Here is an 18,938-nt window from a genome sequence, read left to right as displayed (position 1 = left end):
TTTGAGCCGGGAGAGGGTGATGCAGTTCCAAAGCAATGCTTGGAGCAGCGTTCGCTGTCTAGCATAGGGAACAGTAGGAGTCGTTGTGGGGTTTGATCATCCGGTTGCTGATTTGCCGGAATATTTTTCTCCGGATAGAGGTACTACTACCGAGGATGTTCTCTGTTGAGTGAGCCATTTATAGCACCTTAGTTGTATTCATGAAATCTGCTTAATGATACAAACCCTCTATATGTTGCACCGATTTTCCCAAATTGGGTTTTTCTGGGGACAATTGTCCAAAAATAACAATGTCCCTCGTGTTAATGTCTCAGTTTATTTTAGTGCATGATTTGTATATTTGTCAAGGCTGAAATAGTGTTTACTTCGATGTTTATGCAATTAAATAAACTTCTTGATGTAAAGAACAAGTAGGAAATTGTAAACCAGTGATTGCAGTTGGGGTTTTTGATGTGTTAGATTCAGGAATTTTTACATCTAAGTCTCCCTGCAAATTTTGAGACTTAGAGCACATCCGATGCTACCAAAAATCAACACTCCCTCTTAGCGAGGAATGTGCTCTAGCAATGCACCCTTCTGAAGCATCACTCCGTTCTGTAACATCTCCTTTTGCGCTGCTAATGCCTGACATACTGTCCACCAACCACTGTGCAAATGTTGCATTTGTACTACTGCTAACCCTGTCACTGTCAACACTGCATTCGTACTGCAACTCCCTCTCAATTCTGCATCCATGTTGCTACTAGCATTGTCACTGTCAACTGCATCTGCATTGCAACCTTCTCCAACTACTAATGCTATTGCATCAGCAATGGAAAAACATCCCAAATTATTGAACTAGTGTTCAGTATGATGCAGCTCGTTACTAGAGTTCTGATTGCTACTAGTCTCTACATTGACCCTCTAAAGCCTATGCATTGTAGTTGACCTCTGCTCTGTGCTATCTGCATTGTTGCCAACTCTGCTCTGTGTTGCTCAGTCTCTGGCGCTCCTAGCCTCTGCAACTGTCACTCTGGCACTCCTTTGCACCAACTGACACTAGTCCATCCTACTACTTCTGATCTGGACTTTCGTAGCAAGGAATTGATCCGAGAGGTGGGCTCCTCAAGGATCCTACCCATCTGCAGTCCTTTCGAACTGCAGCTCTAAATCACCCCACCTTCGTCCTGGAGATGCTTGGGCTGTCATGGCGAACTCCTCCTCGATATTCGCGACTGCAGCCATCAGATCATGCTTCTCATCTTTGTCCTTCTTTTTGAGAGGACACTGTGTCGCATAGTGACTGAATTCACCACACCTGAAGCATTTGATCTTCAAAACATCTTTCTTCTTTCGTTGCTCCTGTTGCCCCTTGGATGTGAAAATTGCATTCTCTTCCTCCTCTTTGAGCTTCGACCCACTATTGTTGCTTTTGTCAAGTTTACACTTGACCAAGTCCCTCCTCAGCTCCGCTTAAGTGCTGCCCACATTTCATCCCGATTTGGAAAAGTTGCCCTACCCAGGATGCTCTGGACAAAGACTTGCCACTCCTCAAATATTGAATTTAGGGCTAGTGTTACCATCTCAGAACCTTGAGGTGTTGACCCCACAGCTGCCAGCTCATCTCGGGTCTCCTGAAGCTTTGTAAGAAACGGATCAATGCATTCCCCCTTCTACATCTGCATAGATCTCATCTTCTGCTCGGAAGATCCCGGATATAGCGTCGACAAAGCATCCCACATCTCCTTGGCAATGTCTCCACCAATGATATGACAAACTATATGATCCTTTACTCCATCGAGGATCATTCTCTTTGTCTTTGCCATTTCTCCCTTGTACTTCTTGAGCGGATCTGGATCTATAGGCTCAGCTACCACGCTGTCGATGTAGACTTTTAGAAAATGCTCATCCATAAGGCATGACATCCTCACTTTCCAAATCACATAGTTGGATGCACCATCCAACCGATCATGATCTCTCAATCCACTGGCTACCATATTTGCCAATCGAAAAATTCGAATGACCTCCTCTCTTCTGTTGTTGCTCAGCAAATGAGAATTTGAATTCCCTGGCTAGGAATTCTTTGAGGAAGAAATTCCCTCAAGTGTCTCTCTTCTTCCTTCTGACGTTTTTCTACCTAGCAACTGCCTACAGAAAAACTGCGTCCCACCAGAAACCCCTCTTTGTTGAAGCTTCTGTTGCGCTGCTCCCTTTGTCGCTAATAGATTTCGATCTGGAGATCCTACCTCTCTGTCGACTCACTCAGAGAGATTTACCACGAAAATCTAGCCCTCCTAGCATGAACTCTGCAATCCCTCTGGGCATTCGAATTGTTGCCTCTGCAAGAATTTTGAACTCCCTTCCTTCTTGAGCGTTGGGCGCTTTTGGCACTATTCTCTTGTTCCACCTACAGCTCCAATGTCATGTGAAAATTTGGATGCCCAAATTCCTACTGCAACAACTAATTACGTTTCTCCTATTTGTTAATTACTGAACCAAATTATTTACTGTTTCCTACAGTAAATACTGAAATGAATACACTGCAACCTTCACCATTTAAATAAAATGCGGAAACAAGAAACTGAACAAGAAAGAAATACACAACACATCTACACAGTTATTTTGGACAAATGTCCCCAGAAAAACATAGTGTGGGAAAACCGGTGCAGCAGCTCTAAGGGTTTTATTATTATGCAGTAGTACTTTCTGAATACAATCTCTGGATGCCATCCTGGCAATCCAATTACAAAGAATATCACTAACAGAGAGATAAGTGAGGTTCCCTCACACTATCACTGGAAATCTTAGCTGATCCATCATCCAACCACTGACTGAACTGCCACTTGCTACCTCTACGCAGTCACTGCATCAGCCCAGCATCACACCCTACGGGGACAGTGTCACCCCTTCAGTTGATCGATTTGCTGCCCAGGAACTTCGATTTGCACCTCCCGGTCTCACACCCCAGCTTCCGACTTTTGCAATCGATTCCCTCAACAAATTTATGAATTCCCTCTTGGCTTCTACGTTGCCTCTGCGTCAGCCTCTCTAGCTCGGCACTGCCTCTGCTGGATCTCTCTCTCTCTTCTCTGTTGAATATTCTCCGACTGGGAAAGATTTCCCTTCGGATACCATCCCTACCCCTCACTGCAAAAGATCACCATTGAAAATCTCTCCAACAGTTTCTCTGCTTCAGAAAATCGAACTTCTAATCTCCCCTTTGTGTGTTTTCCAAGTGCTCCTCAAACCTCTTCTTATATCTTTCTCTTCGACGACCCAACGGCCCATATTAACTTCTAATCAATGGCTTAGATCATTTTGGCTTGATCATCGTCTTCTTCTAGAAGTTACACCCACAGTTAGATTATTACCCTTTAATTATTTTAATTTCCTAAGTTTAGACTTAGGGTCCCATTAAAAATAATTAATTATTTTAATAAAATTGTCTCTGAGTGGAATTTCCCAAAACGATTTCTGGGTATTGGAGAATGCATGTGTCTAAGTGTCCCTGCAAATTTTGAGACTTAGAGCACATTCGATGCTACCAGAAATCAACAAGAAACCCTCGGGTGATTCAATGAGGTTGGCTGAGCACCCACCTTCTCTTGGTGAATTCATCCAAAATTCACAGGAGAGCTTAGCAGTGCGGTTCAGTTCAGTTGGAGGGCCAGCATAGCAATGCAGCAGATCATCTTGTAGGCCAGTTTTTCATCTCAACTATTTTGGTTGTATGTGCATGTAACCCCAGTTTATTTATTATAATAAAGCTAAGATTGTTCCTGTTCATCTTGTGGTTATTTTTCCGTATTCTATTGGTTATATTTTTACATGGCAATGTTTTGTTAAATGAATGATAATTTTCATGGAAAATTTCTGGTTGAGTGACTTTCTGCAAAATTAGTCAAATATCCCGTTTGGTATATTACATGCAATGCTTTGACTTGTGACCTTGGGCTTACAATGGTGGTGATAAATGCTGCAAAATTTTTGTATGTACCCCTGCTGACATGTGGGGTAACACATGCTTACATATCTTCAGCCGTCTAAATATCCACTGTCATGTCCTAAGCTGTATTCATTACAAGAGTCTAGAGTAACTACCAGGATTAGTAACTCATTCAAGTGTGTACAAAGATTATGTTACAGAAATTGATGAGGAGGATACAAATGAATACCTCAGCTTGTTTGGTTTGGCAGACAAGGTATTTAAGAGTGATAGTGACCATGATAAAGATGTTAAAGCCCAATCATGTTCCAAATACCTTGACAAATAGGATCATAGATGCTCTCTTTCAGTTTTAGCCACAAGTGCGGATGCAATCTTCTATTTGTCATATGTTTTGCACCATTTCATATTCAAAACAATATTAATGTATAAATTATCATTCATGAATGTGACATTTTCAGTATTTTCATTTCTTCAATAGAAAATCATCGATTCATCCATTATGACACGTCTGATTCAATATTTGCATGATTATTTGGTTTCTCATTGAACGTATATACTGTTATATGTAACTGCATTTATTTTAGATCTTAAAAAAATTAGTTTCTGTATCCGCTAATTGGTTCTGTCGCTATCCTTGTGGTTTCTTTTAAATCTGAGGGACATCCCATCCCTATACCAAACCTTGTCTCCATGTCCCCCTAACACCCAGCCTTCAGATAACATAAGTAAAAATTAAAATCATTAATTGTGCTTTTTTAATAACATCAACGATATTAACAGTTATTTTCTACAGGAAGACCTACATTGAATTTTGTTTCATTTGATAATTATCGCATTCATAATTTTCCCAATAATACATAAATGACGTCAAGCTGTTACATATGTTTTTTAACTCCTCATTTAGTATTACTAAAAGGCCAGCCTTTATTAGTGCAAAATCCAATTTGTAATTTCTTCCAAGTGAAATTTTGTTAAGTATTTGTTTATACACATGGAATCTGCATTAATAAAATTCACTACATGAAGCTAGTAATTTTTATGCATGTAGATTTTACATCGGTAGCGTATGTACTAAATCACAACCGTCACAATAAGAGCATCAAGAAAGGTGCCTTAACATACAAACATACACAAATATTATTGCCAAGGGAACATTGCCATTACCACAAAAGGAAAGAGCCATGAGATTCCACTCCCATTTTGCCGTGCAGAAATAGTGGTTGGACCCGCCAAAGATGGGATCCAAAAGAAACCTTCTGTCAATAAACCCTTCAACCACGGAATTCATAAACACAAGATAAGAATATCATTTGACAACTGCAGGAGAAGAAAGATGTCGCCCTCATGATTATTTCCAACAAACTAATTTCAAAGCGACTCAATAATAGCAAGTATCAGAGAGACTCTACCCATTGATCCATCCATATTTACCTCATTTGCGACATTTGAAAGAGCCCGATACAAACCAATCCAGACAGGTAATGTTACAAGGGTGGGTAAACATCCTGCGATTATAACAAAACCAATAAGTTAGATAAAAAAGTATATTGATTGAAACTATCTAAAATATTAAAAATAAATAGCAAACAACCTTTGCGAAAGATTTTAAAAATTTTAAAAATATGACCTTAGAAGAAGTGAAGGATGTTTTACTTAAATTCTTACCTGCCTACATCTAGATGCGGTGTATATACTAGAACCTAAAAATAATAAGCAAGATTTTATAACCATCGGTAAGAAACAAAAGAAAAAAATTGTGTTCTCTACAATTGATTGAATAATCTCTACTAGTCATATACAATTTCATGGAGGGCAAAGGTTCTTATTGCTCAATTAAGGACCAACCACATCAACTTCAGTGTGACACAAGACGGTGGAAAAGGCCTAAAGAAGCTTAGGAAGAAAGGGTGTGTACATTTTGCACGTCTGGGGCTGTGGAATCGGAAAAATCGTTCTTCTCTACAATTCATTGAATAATCTCTACTAGTCATATACAATTTCATGGAGGGCAAAGGTTCTTATTGCTCAATTAAGAACCAACTCACATCAACTTCGGTGTGAAATAGGACGGTGGAAAAGGCCTAAAGAAGCTTGGGAAGAACAGGTGTGTACATTTTGCACGTCTGGAGCTGTGGAATTGGAAAAACATTTCATTTTGGAATGTGATGCATTCAAAGACATCAGAGATAGTTATGAGAACATGTTAGCATCAGTTTCTTGGCATTGTCTTTTTAGCGAGGGGATTGTTGGAAGGTTGGGCCAGCTCATCATCAATTCAAATCGGAAAAGGATTGAATTGCAAAAAGTGAAAAACAGAGAACTAATGGTCTCATAAACTATTTTTAGTCTCGTGGACCTTAAAATATCATTTCATTTCATTACAAGTCAAAATAGTCAACGTAGTGCGTGTAGAATGTGAGAAATGTGCACGCAAGTAAAAAAAACAAAAATTGTATAAGACAACTACTCTAACTCTAGTAATGAAGAACTAACTTGGCCAAATCAAATACACTATTACAAAATCACGAAAGAACAGCAGAACAGTACAATTGCAGATATAATGTATAACGTTAAATTTTAATAGCTACGAGTCACCTGGGACAACATGAATAACGTTCCAGGTCATGCAGTTATTCCTGAGTGAAACTGCCGCAAACTCACAGTATACAGAATGGACAGCTAGCACATCACATGATTTGACAAAAACTCATCTACCATACAAACCCTGAGAGACTCGTTCAAAAATTGCTATTATAAAATATATTCAGATTCAAATTAAGGAATTTTAAGAAACGATATAGTTTGTCTATAACTTAACCCAAATGCCCTCTCGTCAAGTTGATCCTCCATGAAGCAACGGTATGTAAAAAGACATCTCATTTTTAAATAATTCTCAGCTTTATTTTAAAAAGAAAGGTTTAACGGTCCCAGTAAATGTTTCAGAGCATAGCCTAACTACCATGGATGAGGCTTCTAGGTGATAATGAGCAAGTTGCCAGCCAGTGCTCACTGGGTACGCACTTTAGAACCATAAATTGGAAAGAAATATGGTGACCCATGGAAAAGGACCACGTATGATAGATAATCTAAGAGACCTGGCATACACTGAACAGTGCACATCAACTTAAATGGTGACCATGTTAGTTTATGGATATAGGGTAGCAACGGACAGATATTCTAGTCTCCCACTGTGTCTGAGAGGCTAAAGAACACTAGATCTACAAAACCCAGAAAAGGTTTCACTAGAAAAAACTTGGAGACACATTAATTAAATTACTTAACAATAATTAAATTATTTCAGAAATCTAACTTGGGAAAATTGGTTAATTAAAGGGAATTACGAAATTAATTAAGAGAAGTTTGATTTTTCTCTAGAGGCTTCCATTGATGAAGTCAAATTGATCTTAGCCATCGGTTGAGATGTAATCGTGATCATTGAAACTCTTGTTGACCACTGAAGTGGCCCCTGGAAGCTTTTGAAGACTCCATGCCCAAGGATATGTAGAGGCTTCAATGTACCATCAGAGTTCTTATTATCATCAAAGTTTTTGAACTCTTAGCGTTTAAACTTTAACTTCTTCTTCTCATTTTCTTCTTCACTCCTCAAATTCCGCAGTTCTACGGGGATATTGACATGGGATATTGCATAAATGTCATTAGCATGATGAATAAAGCCATGTAATAGGCTTAGTGTAATGTTCCTTCCTAGAACATTTTTCCTAAAATAAATTTCACAATTTTGCATTTTTTTGTCTATTATGGGGGGCCCACGAAATTTTGGAGATGAGACTTAGGAGAAGGGGGCCGAATTAATTTTTGTTAGTAGAATGTGGGGGCCACACCCACATGTAATATGCACTCCCTTGAAAAGAAGTTGAAATTGCCAAGGTAAGGGGTTGAAATAGTGGATGGAGGGACCTGTTACCCACCACTTTGTGGGTGATATCCCAGGAGAAATTTTTCTCCATGATGAGCCTCAGTCGGCAGCCAACACCCCCTTGATGCCTCCTACTAACTCGTTGTGCCATTTCTCTGCCACCCGAGCCAAATATGTGTTCCCTCACCCACTTGTATTTATCGTATGTTTGAAAGTGGGCCTCCTGAATCTAAAGGTATGTCTTGTCATTTGGTAATTGAGTATTGAGTTTACTTATCATGGATACTTCTGGATATGGATTGATGGGAGGATTTGGCGGAAAGAGTGGGCTTAGTTTGTGCTCATGTCCCCTTATTTCTTTTGGTTGTTAACCTTGGATCCTAGTCCTGTGGGATTCCTTACTTGGGAAACCCGACTTTGGGTGCGTGGTCCCACTCCTTTACCCACACGTATTACTCCCTTTCCACTCACTATACCCCCATTCATCTTTTCTCCCATCCTGGTTCCACATTCCCATTCTGGGTCCACATAGAGCTAGCCTCCCAATCCCCTTGCCCTCACCTTGGATCAGGCCTATAATGATGCCCTGGAGGTTGAAGCAATTAAAAGAAAAAGTGAAAAGCATAATTGGCCACATTTAACAAGAAATTGTACCACAAAATGCAAAAGATGGCCGAAACAAAATAATTAGCGTATGGACAAAAGCCATTGCATGAGCTCTACCCCAATCCATGGCCATCACCCTAGTTCCATAGGTCCTAGATGAGCCTCCTCTATCATTAAGGAACCCATGATTGTCCCAACCCCGGAAGGGCAATGAACCACCCTACCTAAAAAGGGGTATTCACTGCTATATCTTACACATCATGCAATTCTCTTTTGAGCCCCGAGCAGTTAATTAAAGAAAATTCATAAAAGACAAAAGGTATACAAAGAAGGGTGTTAAAATCAAGGTCAGGGCACCTCATGTACCACGATTGCTCCGTCCTATACATTACATACTCGAGTGTGGGCTTTCCCTTATCTAGCTATCTCTGTGCCCCACTATGTGGCCCAAGACTACCCCTCTCATTCCCTGTTCCATCTCAGTTATTTGTCACTTGCCACCCCCACTAGAGGGATGTACCTTCGACATACTATCCCCTTTAAAGGCTGAAACCACCTAATAGGGTACTTGGCTAACCCCCTTTGGAGCCACAGACACTAGCACATGCCAAAGCCCACTATGGAAGGGCATGCCATTATGAAGTGCCCTCGTTGTTATCCGAGATTTGTAAGCTCTTTTACCCGATTATTTTAACGATTGGTTGTACTGGAACCCTAGGGCACGCATTGGATCTTATGCAGGATTGCAGGTGGTTTCCATTTCAGTTTGGTCTCCCTATATGGGATCCTAACCCCAGAGGTCTACATTGGCAAATTAAGGTGTGCATAGAGAGCCATTGGTCTCCACAACAGCAAACAACACTCCACGGATCTTCATGGATGCTCAGACATTACTAGCAATCCACTGTTGGGATGATGATGATATGCTTGGTACATTATACCTAGCAAGCCCCCACAGGAGGCGCACACTCTTGACAGGTGTCCCAGGACTTGTATGATGTCATGGCAACATTCATTCCAGCACTTGGACCCTTGCAGAGGAACTACAGGCATCTTCGATTCATATGGGGACCCATGGGCTCATGTATGTGCCCTCATACCCACTGGGAGCACCACAGGTCTACTACTTGGACAACAAGGGGCGAACCCCTTATCCATCATATTCCGAGGAATTTATTCCCAGCATTTTCCTAGAACCCACTTTGAGGGTCAAAAAACTACTTACAGTCCCTTAAAATCTGACTTTCCTAATGTGAGTGGCAGAAAATGAGTCCAGGGTCAACGCAGCGGCAAGAGGAAGTTTCCACGCACAACAGAGAGATGACCACACACAATCACTCCATTTACCATTTCGTGAGGATCTAATGGAATTTGTCTCCCATCCACTCAGCCTTATCACATGTGGCATATCCCTGCGGAAATTTCTAGATTTTTTCCCTATCAACAGCTATCTGCATGTAGTCTACTTCAGCTTGTACACAGCAGTTAAGGAGCACTTTGGAGAGGTGTCAATGCACATATTTTTGGTTGAGGACTTTATGGGAGATGCTTCCCCTTTTCACCCTTTTGTACCACACTTGGCAGCCAAGAGAAACTCACACAACAGTTGAAGGAGTTCACACTGTCCAGAACAGTGTACGCACATGAGTTTGAGTACAGGGGTCATTCCTTTGATGGATTTTGTGAGAAATCAGTGGGAATGTGCTCCCTGTTTACACTCCACACATGGCAGCCATCAAAGGAAATTCAAATTTGGCACATGGGTATGCTGTCAAACCTCAAGAAAAATAGTCCACTTGCCAAAAATCGATTTTTACACTTGGCATTGGAGCTCTAGTCAACAAATTCGAATCTTTTTGGGATTGTCATCATTCCACTTGTCATTGGTTCTAACATTGAGATCTTCTCCATTTTTCCTCTATTTAAATCAGTCATTGGCTCCATTGTAAGGATCATTTTACGAGCTATTGTGCTTGGGGAAGCCTTGCTCTTATGTACACTTGTTTTCAATTGCAATAAAAGACTTTGGGGTTCATTCATGAGTTGTTGTTCCATAGGAATATGATGATTGTCTCAATATTGGTATAATTTCTTTTGTTCGCTTTGATCTATGTTGTTTCCATATGCTCTTGATGATTCGTTAATGTAAAACTATCTTGCACTGTCAATTGATTTAAAAGTATGCTCTAAGTGTAGAAATCTCTAGTTATTTTCCAATAAATTTCTAAAGTTTTCTTATCATTGCTTATTTGCTAGATCTATATGGGACTAATATTTGATTGAAGCGTTGTAGAGGAAAAATCTTATTGGAATCAAATATCAAACGTGAAGGAAAGTTTTTAGAGAGACCAACACACTCTTGACACATTCTATAAGGAGCTCTCATTGGTTCTTTGATTTTCCATAGTTTTATCTTATAAAGTGGTTTTTGCAGAGGTTTTTTTTACATAGCTTGTATACAAGCAAAATATTTATAAATTTAAATCTTTTTAAAAAATTGTGCTTTCATTGATTTTATTTAGATATTTAAGAGCATTTTCCAAACTAAGCAAGTGATGCGGTTCACTCCCGTCACTTGATTTGGTTTTGTACACTATTTGTATCATACTTATTCATTTTATATGCTCTTTCTAAACTAATTTTGTCCAAGTTTTGCAACCCATAGTTAGAGTGTTGACAACAAGTGCCTTAAGGAAAGACCATTGAAACTCTAACTATTTTGCTTGTAGGACCTCTCAAACATTCAAGATTCATTCTAAAAAGGTCGTAGACATTAGAAAGAGTTCCAAACAAGGCTAGGTTGTGGACCCTTTTAGAGCTTGTAATTTTCTAATCATAGAAGGACTTCATTGGCCCTTGAGGTTACCATTGTTTGGAGGGATTTTCTACCTCTTTCTAGCTCTCATCTTGTACAAATCTCCTTCATCTTTTGGGCGGCCCTCTAATTAGCTTTTACACCATTGTAACAAGTAAATAAAAGATCTTTTTTCTTGTGGGAGCTTGGGTTTTACCCAAGGCATCCTTTCTCCTTATTTAAAAGGAGGATTTTGTGTGGGTGGATTAACTTTGTGCTTCAATCTTTCCATTTGCATATTTTAAAATTAACACAACCTCACTCTCACACTTTGTTTTTCTAAGTTAGATTTTGCTACAAGTTTTCATTTGATGCTTTGCATTCTATTTTTGCTTTAAAAGTACAAGTTGGCATTTTAGAGCAACTCATTTCTTACATGCAAGTATCTCAATTTGTGTAGCAAGTTTAATTTAGTTGTTTAACATTTCATCTCTTTACAATATGCCTCACAAAAGGCTCATTGGTCGTTTTGCTCATTTATTTTCAAAGCACACTTTACAAGCAAGCATTCACTCTTAGCTTCATCTCATTTTCAATTGCTATAAGTTTATTGTTTATTTACATGGAGCAATTTACAATTTCATTTACTTATGAAGCTTATGTTTATATGTCTTGTACAATTTTTCAAGTTATATCATTGTGAGCATATTTCCACTTATTTGAGGCAATTCCTTTCTTGCAAAGCACCAATAAACTTACTTGCATTTCATTTATGCATTTTAGCATAGTTTGCATTTTAGCACAATTAACATCCAAGCATAAGCTTGGTTGATAGAAATCATAGGGAAAAAAAGACTTTCTTGGAAAATTCTTCCAACTGGTACGAAGTATGGCAAAGGTGTGTGACCCTACAATTATGGGGGTGACTTGTCCCTTCTAGGAACGAAGCCACACACTGGCTAGTAAGACTAAAAAGAAGGGTATCTTTAACAATACCTTCGTGTCCTTAGCTCCTCTTTCTTACAGTCACCCCAACTTTTACCCTTTGACAACAGTTCAAAAGGAAGATTTGTTAGTTTTTGTCAATGTTGCAAACATCGCGATCGGAATTAAATCAGCGAGGGAGAAAAATAGGAAAAATTGGTAAAAATAGGGAAAAAATCAGCAAATACAAAATATTCTTTTTTTTTCAATTTTTTTAATATCTAAAGCATCTACAACATAAAATAAATGCATTGACACATAAATATGATAAAAGAACCAATATATAAGATGTGTAAGTAATATCATTTCTAGTGCTACATCACACATAACAGTGAATCATGTCCTGAATAGTAAGTCCTGAGTCCCAACTTAGCCTCAAAATATCAACAAAAAATATAATAATGTATCTCATATCATGAGTCATAATGTCATATACAATGAAATGAACCAAATATCTAATACTACTAATTTCCTTTGCCCCTTTTGTGAGAAAATGCAATAGCTTTTCCTCTAGATGTAGATGTCAGTGGCATTGGCAGTGGACTCTATTGTGCTCTAGAAGTTGAAAAACTAGGAGCTACAAGTGATAGACCACGTCCTCTACTAGTGATAGGGGTAGCGTGGGTAGGTGGTGTCACCTCCTCCTCTTGTTTCTCCTCCTCCTCCTGCCCCTCTACCTCCTCCACTACCTCCTGCTCTAACCAATCAGTAGTAGACTCCATGAGAGGCCTCTCGGCCTCAACCCTCCACGCAACAGCGGTGTCAATCCCATCCAATGAAATTACCTCCATATCAGATGTCCTCTCAAGTTGCCTCACCCACAATAGAAGATTCTAGTAGATGTTGACCATGTCATTAAGTTGCAGAGACTCCAACCTGTACAAAGGTCATAAAATAAAAATTATAAAAAGAAATATTATTTAATAAATTCAAAAAATTAATTGAAAATTTGGAATATTTTAAGTTTTAACCTATTGCACTTCTTGGTATGTATTTTTTCAAATACACTCCAGTTGCGCTCGCATCCTGAGGAGCTACATGTTTGGCTGAGGATTTGAATGGCAAGCTTTCGCAAATGGGGTACTCTAGCACCATAGCCTCTCCACCATGCATCTACAACAAAATTACAAATAAGATAAACATAGGAAAAAAAATGAAATTCGAAAGTTAAAACGAAGTACAAAGTTATGAACTTGAAGAGAATGAAATTTTAAACAAACTAAAAAATACCTGGCATTTTAGTCTTTCTATCAACCACAGCCATGTCAAAGCTAAATGTGCCACCTGCCATCCTGTATATCTCCATTTCTTTAGAGATTTTTGAACGTTCTGTTGGAGATGGCACCATCTTCTGAACACAGGTGAAGAATCCATTCATGACCTCAGCATCAAATAAGAACCCATATGGGTAACCAAATGCGGGGTTCAGGTAGATCCCTGCAACATGAATGGGATGATGGAGTGTGTTGTTCCATCGTTCATTAATCACTTTCCATAGGAAGAGTTGTTTCTAAAACCCCTCATCTCCCTTGTCATCATAGTAGGTCCGAATGGATTCTTTGGCCCTATCCATGGCCTCATTCAAGTAGCCCATTGCAGGCTTGTCACCATCAACTAATCGAATAACCTCTACCAAACGTTCAATAATGTTGCACACCTCTTGCACTCCTGCCCAGAAGCTTTCCTGGTATGAAATTAATCTGCATATGGCCTCTCCCTCTAGTTTGCGGCTAAATGCCAAAGCACGCCACTGATCTAAAAGAAACATTCTCTTCACATCCCACATAGAATTCAAGAGGGATTAAAGAGATATGAAATTGGTGGCAAACCGTGTAATGGCAAAGTGCACCAACTCCTTGTTGTTGGTGAATGTTCTCATCAAATGAAGCACAGATGCATGATTATATTTAAATTTTGTAATGCTTTCTGATGACTCAACAATATCTTTAACAAAAGGAATTCTTCCTATGTCCTCCAACATCAAATCAATGCAATGTGCAGCACAAGGTGTCCAAAATAAAGTAGGATGCCTCTCCATAAGCATCTTTCCAGTAGCAACATAATTTGAAACATTGTCCGTTATGACTTGGACAACATGTTATGAACCCACCACCAAAATAAACACATCCAGCAAATCACATAATAATTTTGCATCTTTGATATGTGCAGATGCATCAACAGATTTCATAAACATTGTCCCCTTGGGACAATTAACCAAGAAGTTTATAAGGCTTCTCCCCTTTTGATCAGTCCAACCATCTGACATCACAGTGCATCATGTGTATGCCCATGATGCCCTAAACTCCTCCAATCTTTTGGTGCAGTCAACCTTTTCATCTTGAAGAATGCGGCCTCTAAACTCATCATAAGAAGGGACTTTGTACCCTGGGCCAACAATTGCAATAGCATCAACAGCAGACTGGAAAACTAGATTATTCCTTGCAAAGCTGAAGGGAATATCACTCCAAAGAAGAAACTTGCCCAACATCTTGTCAGCGTCTTCTTTTTCCTTTTTTTCTAAGTATTGAAGAGAGATGGTTGTGAACCAGCCGTGGTTCTAGGAACAAAATAAGATGAAGAAACTACAGGGTTGGTTGTAGATATTGATGCTGAAGTAAAACCAGTGCCACTCTCATATTCACCTCCTAACACTCTATTCCCTACTAGTTGACTCTTCAAAGTTGACTTGCACTATTTGGTTTGCTCTATTTCTTGAATCTTCCAATGATCTGAGGGCTCTCCGAATGATTTCTGGATTTGTATTGGTGCAAGGCCCTACCTCATGTCCAGAGATTTGTGCAAGGTGATACTTCAATCTATACACCTCCCCTGTCATATGATGTCCACACAACTTGCAAGACAAGTTTGATCTATCAAACCAGTGTTGCGGGGGAGCGCCCCCCCCCCCCCGGCCAATCCCGCTCCAAATCCGCGCTACGGGCGGGAGCGGGTCGGGAGCGCGCTCCCTAAAAAAAATTTCGCTCCCTGCCTTTTCGGGAGCGTTTTGCCTTTTTTGCAATTTTTTTCGAAGTAAGGTTCGAAATGAATTTTCTTTTGAAAGAAACAAATAATTTTTGAGTGGGATGGTCAAGTCTAGGCCCTAGTATTGATATGTTATTCATGGTAATGTTAAATTCTTAAAGTAAAACTTAAATTTTTAACATTAGCATGAAATGACTCAGGATGTTTGAAAGTGGTTTCGGCCTCATTGGATTTCATATGGAGAAAGTAGAATTTTAGATTTCATTCAAAATCGAGCAGACTTATCAGTTTTCCAAGATTTCAGGATTGGGGGATTGCAATGCTTTCATTGAATTTGTCACGTATTAGGGTATGGAACTCGTATTTAATCAAGAGCACCAATCCCTCTATGTACCTTGATGTTAGTGACATTGGTTGTCGAACTCCTCTATCATGACCCTCCTAAAAATTTACGCATCACTCAAACAAAATCTTGACTTGACATGCTATGCTTTCTCTATCTTATGTTAATGCTTAGAGGATGATATTAATGACAAAGATCCCTCTACAGATACAGAGGTAATGACAAAGATACCTCTAGATATTAATGCTTAGAGGGTGATATTAATGACAAAGATCCTGATTTTCCAACAAGTCTAAAAAATCAGACATTTCTCGTGGTGGCAAGAGGCCCAAGCATAAGAAATAGATAATAGATTTACTTCTCTTTTCTAGTTTCTAGTAGCTTTTATAACTATTCACTCTTTCATATTTATTATGATATTTTTTTAAACAATATATGACAATTTAAGTTTGAAGTTGGCAATTATAACTCATTAGTAATGAATTATGAATATGATGCTTCATGAAAGTTGAAAGTTGTTTCATTTTATAACATTTCATTTCATGTTAGATATTATTTGTTGTAATGGTTACACTTAGCTTACAAGTAGAACTTTGGTGATCAATGATGATAAATGTTATATATTGAATTTTCAAAGCTTGAAACTTTAAGATTGATAAATCATGAAACTCAATATGTTGTATGTTACTATGTTACTAACTTGTGGACGTGGTTGATGAAGATTATAACTTCTAGATGATTGTTGTTATATGGTTCAATCTATGTTTTTTTATGTTTTTTATATCTAATTCATTATTCTACAAGTTGTTGTTGACATATATGTATCAAAATATAAAAAATATATATTATATTAAAAAACGCTCCAGGATTCGCTCCCAAACTGGGAGCTTCTGAAAATGTTGCTTCCACTCCCGTTTTCGCTTTCGCTCCCACTCCCAAGTAACATTGTGTCAAACCCTCCATCAGGTTCACCAAATTCCCATAGAGGGTCCAATTTCCTTGGCATGTTTGTAACTTGGTTGAGCTCTTGAGTTTTAATGTAAGATGAAGTTTGAAGTTGAACCTAGGGCACAAGAAAAATTGCAAGTTAAAAAAATAAAAATAAAATTTACATACAACACATTGAATTTTTGACCCAAAAAAAAACTTCAACTCAATGCAACAATAATAGAAAAAATGCACATTCAAACCCAAACAAAATTGATGCCAAAAAATAGAGCACAAGAAGAAATTAAATTAATAAATCTAACAATCAAGTCTTTGCATTTTTGACCAAAATGAACCCTCTCCACTCTATGCAACAAAAATGAAAAAAAACACAATCAAATCCACTCAAAAATCATTGCTAATCAATGGGTTATAGAAACCCAAGCAAAAACAAAAAACAAACAAAAAAAAATGGCCAAATTTGGTGCCCATACATTGAAACGACACTTTGCCAAAGAAATTTGGTCCAAACTCGAATTTGTCTTGCTTGGGATGATAAAAATTTTCGTTTTTCTCCTCCTCTGCCCTTGTAGCTCGTTGTCTGAAAAAAAATGAAAAACAAAAACCAAAAAATCACTTAAAAACCCGTTGTTCGGAGCATCCACGATTTTTTCGCATTGGATCGCGATTTTTTGAAAATAAAAAAATTGCCGAAAATATCGGCGATTAAATCGTCCGAGCGAAAAAATCGTGATTTAATCGTGATGTTTGCAACACTGGTTTTTGTAACATCAAATGTGTTCTAACCACGAAATTTTGTGGAGAGGCTAGAAAACATGAGATCTCCAAAACCTAGAAATCATTTCTGAAAATTCCGCCTAGAAATGACTTAATTAGACTATTAACTAGTTTTTAAATATTTCCTAAGTCTAAACTTAGGGAATATGGTTAATTAATCAGAATTAATTAAGTCAAAGCATGAATGATCTAGAAACTCACACGGATCGACTCCCAATTAATCTTAGCCATCAATTAAGATTTAATCTTGGTTGTTGGAGTCCCAACAAAGTATTATAAGAAGAAGTCAATGGGCACTTAGAGAACAGACTTGGAAAGTTCGATTTCACTAGCAGATCGATTTCCAGAGTAGCAGCAATCAATTGCCAGAAAGAGAGTCAGAGAGATCGAAGTAGTGTGAGAGGCAGAGACAGTGATCCGGAGGAAAGATTTTCCAAATCCGGAGAGGTAGCAGTGAGAGAGTCGAATTATCTCAGAGAGGCAACGCTGAGGGGCAGAGCAGTTGCTTCAGCAAGGCAATTTGATTTGGAGGAAGGAAAACTGTTCTCAGTTCCATAGGTCGAGAAGAAGTCTCAGAAGGCCGAAGAGGCAGTTTCCTCAACATCCAAAGGCAGAACAACTTCATCAAAGCCCAGCCCGGAGCAAGAGGTCTAGCCAGCTACGCAAGGAAATGCAGAGGCTGACGCAGAGCTCCGGGAAGTTTTGGTAGGGAAAGTCGAGCCAGAGATTGCTTGTGGGAGAAGGGTAATTCCCTTCAGTATTTTGCTCATATTTTCTTGTTGTTTGGATAGCCAATTGGGCATCCATAGATGTACTCAGATTTCACTGTTCCATAATAAGTAAAACACTCATTGTTGCACAAGTTTTCCTAAGTTGGGTTTTCCTTGGGACATTTGTCCAAAAATAAATGTGTAAATTTATGTGTGTGTGCTAGCATTTCATCCAGCGTTTATTCTTCCACGGTTTTATTTGTGTAGGTTGCAATGTGATGTATTCAGTGTTTGTTGTAGCAAACAGTAAATAAATTGTTAAATTGAATTAACAATTAAGAGAATAATTTCTAGTTGCTGCAATAGGATTTCAGCTTTCGGAATTTTCACATGGTATCAGAGCACAGATGATCAACTAGAGAGCTCAGCGAAGAAAGGAGTTTCGTTGTTCAGTGTGGGCAACAGATCGAAACCTTAGAGGCAACACAATTACTTTGCCGAGAGGTCGAGTTTCTTGAGGAAATTTGATTTTTTCTAAGTGAGGGACTGAAAAAAATTCGATCTCTCCAGATCGAGGGATTCCAGAGGCAGAGGGAGTAGCCCAGTATTTTCGCAGAGTAGATCTCTAGCTGAACGCAGTAGTTTTGCAGCAGTTTGTTAGAGCAGAGCTAGCATCGGGTGGAAGAAGAGCACACATTGAGGGAAAATTTTCCTCATTGAACTTCTAGTCCCAAGAAGTTCGATTTCCCTTGCAAATTAGCAGTCGTTGTGAGCAAAGTTTCTCACTCCAGAAGGGAGTGCGAAAAACCTAGCAGCAGTTGAGCAGAAGGGAAGATATTTTCGACATTGGTTGAGATGGCCACTGCTAGAATTCAAGACCAGGGCAGGTTGGATGGAGCCTCCAATTATGTCATCTGGAAAGCAAGGATTTCCTTCCTTCTAAATGAATATGGCCTGGAGCCATATATTGATGCAGTGGTAGCAGTGCC

The 18,938-nt window shown here is 38.8% G+C and overlaps 1 protein-coding gene across 1 annotated transcript in view; it reads right to left on the bottom strand.

The window, feature by feature from the left end:
* The window catches only part of LOC149205664 (inner membrane protein PPF-1, chloroplastic-like), a 335,124-nt gene that overhangs the window by 157,783 nt on the left and 158,403 nt on the right, over window positions 1-18,938 (bottom strand). The window contains exons 5-6 of the mRNA XM_089395137.1: window positions 5,360-5,433; window positions 5,093-5,197 (exon numbers count right to left, since the gene is read on the bottom strand). Coding sequence (XP_089251263.1) covers window positions 5,093-5,197; window positions 5,360-5,433 — 179 coding nt within the window. The remainder of the gene's footprint in view (window positions 1-5,092; window positions 5,198-5,359; window positions 5,434-18,938) is intronic.

This window comes from Pinus tabuliformis, chromosome 1_2 (assembly GCF_031772625.1).
Source record: "Pinus tabuliformis cultivar Carrire ecotype Pingquan chromosome 1_2, CPIR1, whole genome shotgun sequence".
NCBI classification, from domain to species: Eukaryota; Viridiplantae; Streptophyta; class Pinopsida; order Pinales; family Pinaceae; genus Pinus; species Pinus tabuliformis.
Note: the sequence above shows the minus strand (reverse complement) of the source record. Positions and strands in the feature narration are given on the sequence as shown.